Source organism: Solea senegalensis, linkage group LG10 (genome assembly GCF_019176455.1).
Source record: "Solea senegalensis isolate Sse05_10M linkage group LG10, IFAPA_SoseM_1, whole genome shotgun sequence".
Classification (NCBI taxonomy): domain Eukaryota; kingdom Metazoa; phylum Chordata; class Actinopteri; order Pleuronectiformes; family Soleidae; genus Solea; species Solea senegalensis.
The window spans coordinates 14,061,106-14,074,018 of record NC_058030.1 but is presented as its reverse complement, the minus strand read 5'-3'; the positions used below and the strand labels follow the sequence as shown (position 1 = coordinate 14,074,018).

Sequence of the window (12,913 nt, the reverse complement as noted above, 5' to 3'; positions counted from 1 at the left end):
ATATAAACTTTGAATGCAGCAGAGGAAAGCCTTTGAGGTCTTTGTGTACGATGTCTATTCAAATGATCCCAAATATCAAGTTCCATCTTGTAAATGAAAGCATGTCTGACTGGTGGACTGTTACAAGGTGTGTCACTCTCACTCTATTAAGTCAGAGCCACACCTAACTTTTATCTGGTTGTTTTATTTGAGCCTAGCAACTATGAGTCACTGTCGCCCATACAGAAGTTATCTGTGATCTGCACCAGTCTGATTTTGTTTGTTTATTTCTTTTTTTTTCTTTCTTTCTTGGAATTGGAGGTGAACCATGTCGGGAGCTGAATAAATTATCTGACAGGATCAAATAAATGTCAGTAGATTTGTCCCCTGGATTCTTAAACATCTTAATTTGCATCTAACAAGGAAAACAAGCACATTTCCTCCTGTCTAATGTTTATGCAATCAGCCTTTAAGGAAACAGTCACGTGTTCCATTTAGCCAAAGCAGGTCAATGAATTTGGATTCAATTTAAAAGCCATAAAAATGTGAAGACGACTTTACCTTCACTGTCACAGCAAAGAGTTTGTGTGAGGACAGAAATAATAATCAAGTTTTTCTCATTTCAGTAAAACCACACTGCTGCTCAGTGACATGGTTAACAAATGTCCTGAGTGAAATCAAATTGAATTCATGATTGATTGATATACTGTAAATATATTTATTAAAAAAAGACAATAAATTGTTCTAAAAAAAATAAAAATTAATCAATTTTGACTTACCATTACCACTGGGGTGTGTCGATTCTCTTCTCTCTGAAGCGTTGTACCTGTTCGTCTAACCAGGGTGTCTGATGTGGTGCAGTATTAGAAAGTTTAAAAAGTTTTTAACAGTCGCCTCCCTGAAGATTAAAGTTGTGTGGGACGCACACAAAACAAAAGAGATGAGTCAAGACCGTGACACCATGGGGTGTGTTACAGAAGAGGGGGTAGGTTTTTTTTTTTCTTTTTCAGAATTTTATGACACTGTCTGTGATTAGTTTTCGGTGTGGATTTGTTTCTCCTTCTTCTTCTACCTTGTTGCGACATTTCATCGATGATTCAATCGAAAGGATCCATGAGAGCCGCTGTTCTACTGAGATGTCATGTCAGGAGAACAAACAGCTAAATGTGATGACTCAGAGCTCTGTATCAGAGAAAGTCACTGCATGACAGAGGTGACACCCTGGCTCTGTCTTGTGCGTCAGAACTCGACCGCTTGTCTTCGGATCACAGTGCAGGGCTAAAATGTTTGAGGGTTTGTGCTGCTGTCATTTCACCTGACGTGGGGACTTTTTAAACTTTTAAGACTTTCTAATGCTCCAACACATCAGACCTGGTTAGACGAACAGGTACAACACTTCTGCTGTTGCTTTCAAATAACTCCAGTATTTAGTCAGTTCTGAAAAGGAAAACTAACAAACTAAAAAAACAACTTTTATTTGAATTCTTCAATAAGTTCCCAGCCATAAATGTGCCAAAACATTTCATTGTTGCAACTTTTAAATGTGGACAATTTTCTCTATTATGTGATAATGAACTGAATACAACTGTAATATTTTTGCACATTCTACAGACCAAACAACTCATTGATTTACAACTTCAATCAATCAGTACTAAAAATGATAATATGACCACTGAAGATCTACAGTTTTTACCATTCACTCATTCGCTCACACACATGTGCAGGGCTTTTTCTCTCGTACCTGTTCCCACACTCTGCTGCCACAGACGTCAGGAGCAACTTGGGGTTGAGTGTCTTGCCCAGGGAGATATTGACATGTACAGTAAAGTAGCAGAGCCGGAAATCGAACCCTCAACCCTGCAGTGGAGAGACAACTCGCTGTACCACTCAGTCACAAAATAATGTTATATCATGAATGAAAAGAGTGTTTATATATTTGAGTATAGAGAAGTCAACTTATGATACTTTTGAGTGTATTTTCCTACATTTTATTCATTTTCTTTTGCTTAACAGTGATTTAAAATGCAATATATTTTTCTTCTGTGTGCAATTTAAAAAAAAATACAGTAAATCACCTGAGGACTAAGAACAATTTACAACTGTTACACTTCACAGGGAAATGATATATAAAGCTTTGAGGAAACACAAGAAACATTAATTTGAAAAGGTTGTACTTCTAAATACACTCTGCTAACATAAAAATACACACAGAGAAAATAAAAGTATTGTTTCTTTGTATGTAAATGACATGTATGTACTGTATGTAAATCTGTAAGCAAAAAAAAAAGATTCCTTCAAACATATTGTGGAAAGCTTCACATCAGCACATTTTAAGCTTATCGCTGTGTGACAGATCACTCACATGTGTGGCATTTAATTTGCAGTGGGATTGATTTAAGTTTGGTTTACAAAACATGTGTCCAATGATAACTTTATGTGTAACATCTGAAGTGCATTCAGTGTTAAAGAGGAGATGAACCTTGTGGGAGGTTCAGACAGGTGTGGCTGCTGCTGCCACTGTGCCAGAAATACAGGTCAGTTCACTTTTTGAATGTATTCAGATTGGTTGCAGTGGGAGAGATTGGGCTGATTGAGCAAGAGAGGCGTTGTTATTACACTGCCCCCCTGTGGTGACACAGGTGTGTACAGTAAATAACTTGTCAAAGGTTGAGGCAAACATACACACTGATTAGTTCCTCAAACTTGATCATCAAACCATTTGATCTCTGAGAGGAACACAAGATTTGGATTATTTTGATGTAAAAGAAAATATATAGAAGCTAAAAGGACATGAAAGTATTGCACAAACGATATCTTCTGATACTCAAAATGTGTTTATTTTCTGTATCTTTTTATTTACTTCTTATTTTGGAAAATAGAGAAGCCTCTAAAAGTAATGAATATATAAAGTCACAATTTTGTTTTAAAAACGTGAAGACACGGCACCTTTTTCTTCATCTTAAAGCATCACAAATGAAGAAAAGGTTGTAGCAGTACAAGCAAAGTGACATCACGATCATTTCTTAGCATTAATATATATGTGTGTGTATATATATATATATATATATATATATATACATAAAAAAACAAGTGATTAAATGTAGCACAGTCACAATTAAAGGACTATTTCACAAGTTAATGAAGCACAAAACAACACGTGATGTTTGAGTAGAAAGTAAGACAGAACCTTAGATCACAAAACCCTGCTGCTTAAATTATACTGTGACACACACACGCACACAATCAGGGGAGATATTGAACAGTACAAATGTAGTACATATTTATATATTTATACAATTTATACATCCAACAGCTTTAAGTTCAATGAGAGAAAACATTTCACACGCACATACTGTAAATATCGAAGATTCCTGAAGGTTTGTATGATAAATAAAGACTCTGACAGACGCGACATTTCTGTGTGTAAGAAAACAGAGCGATGATAGATTAAGTGTTAGCAAAAAAATACAACAATTTGTTATTTCTAATCTAAAACAAAAAGGAGAGATATCTATCAAGACATGTGTTATAATCAAAAGGAAAAAAGAGCTGGCACATGGTAAACTAATTCCATGTCCTGTTGCTGCTTGTTGGCTGGACTCCTAGTACACTCCAGGGCTGTTACGGATCCCACAGCAGAGCACCATGGTGAAGATCATCTCAAAGATCTAAATGGGAAACAGAAGAGTCTAATTCAATCTGCCTCGACTCCAGCACTCGCATCAGTGTCACGGCTGATAAAAGCAATGGTTTAAAAGCGTTTTCACGGCTGTGTGAACAAAGTGTATACGTCTACATCCTCAGTCTGACGCTCACCATGATGACAGCAACCACCAAGGCAGCCAGACCAATCAGGTGAAGCTTCTCTGAAAACAGCTCGATCAGTTTATCGTGACAGCTCTGCAGAGGAGACAGGAAGTGAATAAGTACATTTAATTTATATAGCATCTTTCACAGATGTAAAGTCAAAGTACTAAACATAAAACATGAACACAGACAATGATTTCAAACCCTCGTTCAAGTCAAAGCTTATTTATAAAGCCAGGCGTTGAGCTGCTCTTTAAAAGCGGTGAAGCATTCCAAAGTCTAGGTGCTGCTACCTGGAAGGAACGGTCTCCTCTAGTTTTGTACTTTGACCTGAGTTTATATCTTGGGGAGTAAAGGTGCAGCAGATCAGCGATGTATGAAGGAGCCTGACCATTTAAAGCTCTAAAAGTAGTCACAAGGACTTAAAAATGTATTCTAAAATGAACTGGTAACCAGTGAAGTGATGCTAGAATAGGGGAGATTGCCTGTGTGAGTTAAAACTCTAGCTGCCGAATTCTGGACAGTCTGCAGACGGTCAAGCTTCTTCTTATTAAAACAATTAAATGTAGTGTTTCAAAGGCTGTTATTAAACAATCCAAACTAGGGCAAAGAGGAGGCTACAGTCAAGTTATAATTCTATAAAACGTGGATTTTTTATTTTACATATATACATAACATGGGGTGATAGACAGAAATGCCTGGACTTGTTAGGAGGATTCATGTTACCTGAGATTTCAGAAAATCTTCTGCAGACTTTCCTGGACACAACGTCGTGGCAACTTGTTTGAAGAGTGCTGTGTCATCTCCTTTACCACAGCAGTTGAGCTGAAAGAGAAAATCAACTCTCACTCAGTCATTCAAATCTAAGGTAGTTTATTTTATTTAACTATACATGATGTGTATACACCTCCACAAGAGAAAGAAAAAAAAACATTTGAATGTTGTATGTAAGTATGATAGCAGTTCCATATAAAGTGGCACAGTACCGTACTGTGGAAAACATCCAGGACCTTGACAGCAGCGTCTTTACTGGGAGACCCAGAGACATCCACAGCCTTGATGTATGCAGAGTCATAGAAGTTGATCAGTTCTTTGGAGATCTGAGGACAACAGGGAGTCAAACGTTTTTGGTTAAGAGACACAAGCGCAAACACACCGGAACAGGAGTGGGAAAAATCAATGATCAAACACAGCCAGGACTATGGCGAGCTGTGTGAGTGTATATATGTTTGTGAGCACCAAAGAAAACAGAGAAACCACAGGAAGTGGGGATGTTTTGGTAAAGTGGGAACATTTTGGCCGCACATCACAACTTTAAAGGGGCTTTTGAGGGTTAAGACTTAGTTTTAGGGTTAGAATGAGGTAGGTTTAGTTAGTCATTTAATTGTGACGGTTAAGGTGTGTGTGTGTGTGGGTGGGTGGGTGTGTGTGCATGCGCATTACTTACTGTGTCCCTGTTCATGAAACCCCATATTGCTGCAGCCACTTCACAGGCAAAGAGGATCACCAAAAAGAAGAAGAACTTAAGAGAGAAAAACAGTGTGAGTGTTTTCAAAGTCTCTAACATAATACAGTTAATGTTATTTTAATTTTAATGTACAAAATACTTCCTGCCAAGCAAAAAAAAACAAAAAAACACTCACTGTCCCCAGCAAACACTGAGATTCCTGAATGGCACCGTAACATCCCAGGAAGCCAACAAGCATCATCACAGCTCCTACAGCAATCAGTATGTACACACCTGTAAACACAGAGGCAACATGAAAGCTGGTCACTTACTCATAAACACCACCAGAGAGCAGCAGTGTCAGGGCAGAGCAGATGTTCCTCCACCTCCCTGAAGGATGACATGACATTATTGACATCCGAAACTGCTCCCAGATGCATGTGTGTGAGAGAGAGAAAGAGACAAGTGGCCACTACCAGGCCAGGAAATGCCTTCCAGACACTCCCAACCCCCCCAATAACCCACGCCCTCTGCAATAACCTTAGACCCCAAGCATTATCCTTCCCCAGGAAACAGGGGGAACTATGTGAATACACAGTCTCTCACCCACTTATACACGCACATCTTTGTGTGATCATACTGATAAACAGAAGACTATAATTACCAGAGCTCTAAAAATATTTCTACTCTGAAAAATGTATGTTTGGCTATTATTATCCACAAAAAGCTCCAGACATAGAAGAATATAAAAAATTAAAAAGAAGAAGCTCGGGACACAGTAACATTGTGCTGCATTAGTTGTATTGTGAGCTTAATTTCGAGGACAAAAACAACACTGGTAGATTAGACACTTGCTATCTGTAATACATATATACAGAATATATGTATATATATATACATATATTTTGTACATACATATATATATTAGACCCCCACCCAAAGCCAAAGCCACAGCTGCCGTAAATCAATAGCATTGGTTATTATCAAAATCACGGTAAAGTATGTAGAAGCTCGAAATTTCATTTTTAATGCTTAAATATGATTATTATTGTTATCCATTAATTTTCAAAGTGGAAAAAATAGTAAAGCACATTATTATTTATTGATTAAGAGGTCAAATATAGTTATTTACTTGCATTCTTGAACAGAAAAATGAGCTTTAAGGTTGAATGTTACCCTTTAATTGATTATTTGACAAGATTAATTCAGTTCATTATTTGACAAATAAATAATAATAAATAAATAAGAAACATTTCTAAAATATTAATGTTTTCTGTATTTTATGACAGATGGTCTAATAAATTTGTTAAACACTGTATATAGGTTCAAATGAGAGGCAGGAGCAGACGTCTAAATCTACATAAAGCCACTGACAAAACTTAGACATTTCCAAAGCACTATAGGTATTACTTATCTTTCTTTGACATGATAGAAATCAAATGATATGAGTGAAAGCTCAAGAACAATGAACCACTAATAAATACTTTAAATGTCTACAATAAAATAAACTTTTAAAGCCTCAAGAGGTAAAACGGTCTGTTTTTCCACACTAAAAGTAATAATTAACTGAAGAATATCACAGAATATCACCCTCTGAATTGAGGGGCCTAAAACGACCTTATACCCAGTAGTTTGGTGGCACTCTTACATAAATAAAGGATGTGAGCACTTTTAGCGAGATGGTCTGGGAGCATTCTCAGGGTTTTCTATTCTTACACAAATGTGAACAAAACACACGCAGCCTGTAATGTGGGCTGACACGGCGGTCGGAAATGAACAGACAGTAAGAGACTCTGACGCTGCTGCGTCTGCGAGCCTTCAACACCTCAAACACGGTATCATGCACAGGCCTTCTTTCATTTACATCACTCGCTTTCTTCTCTTTTCTGTTTCAGCTCGGCCTCCTCCCTCCCTCTCTCCCTCCCTCCCTCCCTTCCTCCATCTCGCCTTCTCTTTCAGGACTTGATTTCTTTGTTGTAGTGAGAAATGGCTTCCAGTGCCAGTAACCTGGCAATGCAGCAAAGGAGACATTATTTCCACTGCTTTCCATTACTATGACAACACCCTTTAAGTGTTGAAGGCTATTGAGACTGTAAGGGTGACAGGCAATTTTACCACAGGGGAAGTTCATTTATTCCTTGTCTGTGTGTGTGTAATCTCCTGAGGGGCAAAAAAGAAAGGTGATGACCAGCTAAAAGCCTGACTTGGACTTCTCCCTGTTTTGCTCGTCCATTTTTAACAACCAACCAAAAGCTACAAACTGTTTCCACACTGCCAGACACCAATAAATTCAATTAGATGGACAAATATAAAAATTTATATTTTTATTATTATTTTATTTGACTTAAATTTGCTAAAGAAACAAATCATGTTGCCAAGCTGCAACGCTTCTAGGATAATATTCTTTGTACTGATGCGAGGAAAGATTTTACATACTGTACATTACATACATTTTACATCATCACCTCAGCTCTATGTTCATGCAGAGGATTACAAAGCTAACATCACACCTACTGTCAAACATGGAGGGGGCTTGGATATGTTTTGGGGCTGCTTTACTATATTTGGCATGGGTGTGCCTTGAATCTGTGCAGAGCACATGACAATCTCAAGATTAGTGTCGGAGAGGTCAGTCTCAGTCGCAGTTCGTCCAACAGGATAATGACCCAAAACACACAGCTAGCACGGCCCCTAAAAATGCTCATAAAAACTATTCTGAAATGATCCTCTATGAGTCCTGGTCTTAATGAACATCTAATGAAAAACACAGTGTGGGGAAGGAACCATTCAAACCTAAGACAGCAAGTGCAGTTCGCTCCAGACCAAACGACTCACGAGTTTCATTACGAGTTACAGAAGTCGTAATGTTTGAAGTGATTCCTGTTAATGGTTGTGCAATAAAATATGAAGTGAGGGGTCCATGCAATTTACATTTGTCTTATTATGTGCGTGAAATAAACAATGATGGGAGGCCAATTATTTTTGTTGTTGTTTTTAGGGGGGTTAACCTTTTCTCATCTTGTTCATACAATTATGCTCTAAAGCTGAAAGGCATTTGTTTCCCCTGTTCTGTGATTATGGGAAATAACATGATATTATATCTTCACTCTATTGCTGAATGTTTAATGAAATGGTTGATGCCACTGTTATATCTGTACACACATATAATGCTAAACTAGGGAGTGAGTTAAATTAGCATAAATACTAGAAACAGGTAAACAATTAGGTCTGGCTTTGTTCAAACACAATCTAACAGAAGACTAATTACCACGTTGAATTACAATAATTACATCAGAATCAGACTAGTTTTACCTGCAACCAGCAAACAACAGGAAATGAAGTAGGAAAGGCAGAATAAACATTATGAAATAAAATAGAATCAATGCAATGCAATCATCTTACCAGCCCCTCATTTTAAATTTAAAACATTCAATAGATTCAAATGTGTTCATTATTAAGATTAAGAGCAGTTGGTGCATTTTGGCACAAGGCCAGGTCAATGTTTAGCCTGACTATTTTTTTTCATAATTGGTCAGAGCTTAATGTAAGTATTGATTAGAATTTTAATAAGCAGGGTTATTACTGACTAATACCCCAAACTGAGTTCTCAAAAACTAATTCTCTCTTAATAAAAACAAATAAAATCAATAATAAATTATCACCAGCATGGGAGAGATCGGATAACGGCTTTCCCGCTGTGTACAAAGATGCATACATGCACTTTCACGTCACCATTATGTTTGCCTTCCTCCACAGACTCATGTAAATGTGCAGCTACAGTATTTGGGCTATATATTATATAACTTGTGTAACAAAAACTGTCGCACCAACCAAACCAGACTACAGACAACAGCCACCAATAATGATTTGAGGTACTGGTTAAGAGGGACGAGACTGTGTATTTTCAGCCCGAGATAAATACCCCTTTGGTGTGCCAACATGCTAAAAACATCCACTCCAAACTCTAATTTGAGTGGTGAAGTGCAGATGGACAAGGTTATTTGAATTATGCAAGGGCGTATGTTCATGGGAGGGGAAAAAAAAAGAAACATTCCCTTGATCTTGCCTGGGTGGGCCTCTTCGCACCGCCTTTAAAATCACAAGTGGGTCTCTCTATAAAAAGCATGAACTCGCCATCGCTCTGTATACTTACTGAGGAGTAAGTATGGGAGAGAACCGGGAGCCCACATCTAAATTAATGGGCTCACTGAAGTTCACGACCACAACAAACTGAGAGGATGGACATTTGAAAGGTTTAAAACATATCATGTATTGTAGGTTTTGGTGCCAATCCCTGGACTACTGAGGGCAGTGAAGGAGACATGATGAAGTTTTATGACTCTAGTTCTTACACCGAGCACAACCTGAGGGATATTCTCCTGATTCTGGGATTCAGTTTAACCTCCAAGGCTTTTGCTGTGCTGCATTCACACAAACCTCCAGGAAATTTAAGCAACATGATGACTTTATTTTTCTCACGGGACGTTAGTTTTGCTCATGCTGTGCAGAGCCCCCATCTGCACAGCATGTCTCAGCATCTGTCTGGAGCATCAGCCCTCTCTCTCTAAATAAACTCAGGGCTGGAACTTTCAATAAACACTTATCCGATTCAGAAATCAGCACCTGTATGTTTCGGAATGACAGCTGAGCAAAAACACTGAAGTGCAGGCACCGACTGTGCCACTCTTGTCATGCTGCGGATTGACGTATTTCCTGTTTCCTGATCTTTTCTTAGAGGTCATGTTCTGCTCCTACTATTTTAGGACATTATTACTCACAGGTCCCCGGCTGAGCTTGAAAGACAGGTACTCCACTGACTTAGTTAGCGTCCAGCACAGTGTTAACTGTGCGCTTCCTGTCATGTGAAGAAGAATGACACCAAGGAGCTAACAAAGAAAAAAAAGTGTTGTGTGTTTTTGTGAGCAATTTTGTGAACAGAAACCTTTATACAATATCACATTTTTAATTGTAGTGGCATGGCATCTTTTAAAATACATAAAAGCATTTCATCCTGAGGGTTTGTTGTATTGTTGTAATAATTTATATTTAACCTATGGTCACCGCGGTCAGTGGACATGTAGCATTTACATGTGATGTAGAAACAGCCCAAAGAGGAAGATTGACATTAGCTCAGTGTGAGGAAACAATCACTTTTTTTGTTTTATTACAATAATACTGGTGTAATTGGGGAGCTCTCACAGTAAGGGTGGTGTATACTCACTGATATAGAATGTGCCTGGTGCTTGATGGCCTTCAAACTGCAGTATGAGGAGGTTGCCAGTTTGACTGTCATGGCGGAGCCACAGGGCCACTCCCAGGATCACTCCTCCGGCCAGCTGTGCCGAAAGAGAAAAAGCTTTTAATTATTCTCTTTTCATGTTTCTGTACTTTGGTTCGACGTTGTGAAGGCTCACAGCCAATTTAAACATTTGATTTCAGGAAACATGGCGCCATGAATATTAAACCAAACCCGCTCTTATACATTTTTAGGAGATTTTCAAGTCCCATCATCTACTGTTTTTAGATGCCAGAGAGCCGCTCTAATCCGTGTCCAAACCTTTCTGCTGTAACATTTCTTCACCTGTGTCTACAGCTCTGCTGTGAAGCAGTGAACTGTCCACTGACCTTTAGGAAATCCTGACACCTCAGTGACCTCTGCTCTGCCATGCCTCTACACCGTTGTTTAAAGCCAACACAACAACTTTGTTGTGCAACTCGATCGCTCCTCTACTCTTCATTCCTTGATGCACAAATGAGGGAAAATAACTACTGAAGGATCACATCCAGTGCTGTGAGTTGTTCACTTGCTAATCGCTTGCTTATGCCAACATTTATATCAAGATATCTGCACATTTTAGTACGACGACTGAACTCCATTGTTCCCCGAGAAACAGGAAACTGAATCCTTGACATGAAAAATAGCAAAATGAGGAAGAGAGGGCTCAGTGTTGTCGCCACAATAGGGACAGCGGCAAAACTGACAGAGGAAGCACTCAATCACAGGCAGAAGGTGTAGGATATGGTGACTCTGTGCAAAAAAGATTACTGTTCACAACAGACTGAGCCACAAAGCAATTCACAAACAAGTGATCAGTAAGGGTATGACACATGTGCAGGAAGTCTGAATGGATGTAATGAAGCTTAAAAGGCAGACAGATGCATTAGGCAAGTGGGCTATACTGTGGCAAGTCCCTTATTACTGAAATACCACGATGGACATGAAAACAGCTCAGTTTTCAGAGGGAATCTCAGGGATAGATAGTAATTGAATAAAAACTGCACCGACATATGAGGGGTTTCCTGATTTTTTTGAACAATCTGGGAACTAAGTTGGAAGAAAGTAAATGTCACAGGGAAACCTCTTTCCTCTCCCTTGAAAGTCATTAGCTCTGTTTATTCTCTTCCCTGGAGGTTTTAAATTAGAGAGAGTCGACTTCTAAACAGCAGTGAGTCCCCCACTGCTGTGTCAGGCTGCACAATTAATCACAAAACACGACCAAATTCAAACATATGAACAACTCAAATTACTTGATAAAAAAAAAAATGTGTTAAAGCAGAATTGTGATTGAAATGTCAATGGCAAAAAAGAATCTGCTCTTTAGATGAGAACATTTTTTGTTTGTCAAATCTTTATGATTTTGATCGTAGCAAAGTCGTACAAATTATGAATCATATCACTATCACAATATCCGTCACAAATAATCAACAATATATTTATTTTCTACTATATTGTCTGAAGTTTGAAGCCAACTTTGAGATTGACAAAGCTGTGGGACATCCAACCAGCCTGTCCATTGTGGCTGCTCCTCTCTCTAACTAAACCAAACAGCCTCACACAGAGCAGCGTGGGAAACTCTCTGCATGTCCTTCAGCACAGATCAATACAGATGTGTACATTCACAACTGTTAGGCCACTAGAAAAGGAAGAGCAAACATGGTCTATCCTACATCACTTCAACATCAAAGGCACAAAATCAAAATTTAAACAATAAAAATTTTTAAAAACACATTCAACTCACCCAGAAAATGAAATTAAAGAAGAATAACATATATTTTATGCATTTCGTGCAGCCAGCCACAGCCATGTTGCCTGTGTTTTCTGGGGTATTTTTTTTCTATCAGCTCGTCCTTTTTCCTAAATCACACACTCTGTGAGGCTGTCCAGGATCACGCAGTCTCTGCCAAAAGACTATATTGAGGCCAGCTGGGGTATATGTGTTTCAATGCTGGAAACTCCTCCTTTATAATCATGAGTGAAAACCGAGACGAGGAACAGCCCACCGAGAGAAGGAAACGGGAGGACAGAGGGAGGCTGAGGGAACAACTGTGGTTTGAGGAAAGAAAGAAAGAAAGAAAGAAAGAAAGAAAGAAAGAAAGAAAGAAAGAAAGAAGAGTTCTCAAAGAAAATTGTGATTAAAATATCATAGTAGTTTTAGGAATGTTTATCATGCAGGTTTCACAGTTTTTTAATTGGAAACATTTTTTCTCTTTACTAACAGATTTGCTTTATATATGAATGATTTCATATAGTTTGGAACCAAATCCTTAATATTTTGATGTCATTGCAATAACTAACTATAAAATAGGCCATAGAAACTGATGTTTCCTTCTTCACCTGCAGTAAAACTACTCATTCACTGCGTGTCTTCTCTCTCTCCACTCACTCTTTATGTCCTAAAC

General features: G+C 38.4%; 1 protein-coding gene across 3 annotated transcripts in view; it reads right to left on the bottom strand.

Annotated features, from left to right (window-relative positions):
- Positions 1-2,794: 2,794 nt before the first annotated feature.
- LOC122775662 (CD81 protein-like) overlaps positions 2,795-12,913 on the bottom strand; it is a 13,673-nt gene continuing 3,554 nt past the window's right edge. The window contains exons 1-8 of one of the 3 annotated variants that reach the window (XM_044035730.1): positions 12,253-12,580; positions 10,455-10,569; positions 5,430-5,527; positions 5,234-5,308; positions 4,773-4,886; positions 4,513-4,611; positions 3,796-3,879; positions 2,795-3,647 (exon numbers count right to left, since the gene is read on the bottom strand). In XM_044035730.1, the coding sequence (XP_043891665.1) occupies positions 3,582-3,647; positions 3,796-3,879; positions 4,513-4,611; positions 4,773-4,886; positions 5,234-5,308; positions 5,430-5,527; positions 10,455-10,569; positions 12,253-12,318 (717 nt within the window). In that variant the 5' untranslated portion in view covers positions 12,319-12,580 and the 3' untranslated portion in view covers positions 2,795-3,581. Of the gene's footprint in view, positions 3,648-3,795; positions 3,880-4,512; positions 4,612-4,772; positions 4,887-5,233; positions 5,309-5,429; positions 5,528-10,454; positions 10,570-10,858; positions 12,211-12,252; positions 12,581-12,913 lie in introns of those variants that run through there. The other 2 variants (XM_044035731.1, XM_044035732.1) reach the window with 2 other exon arrangements.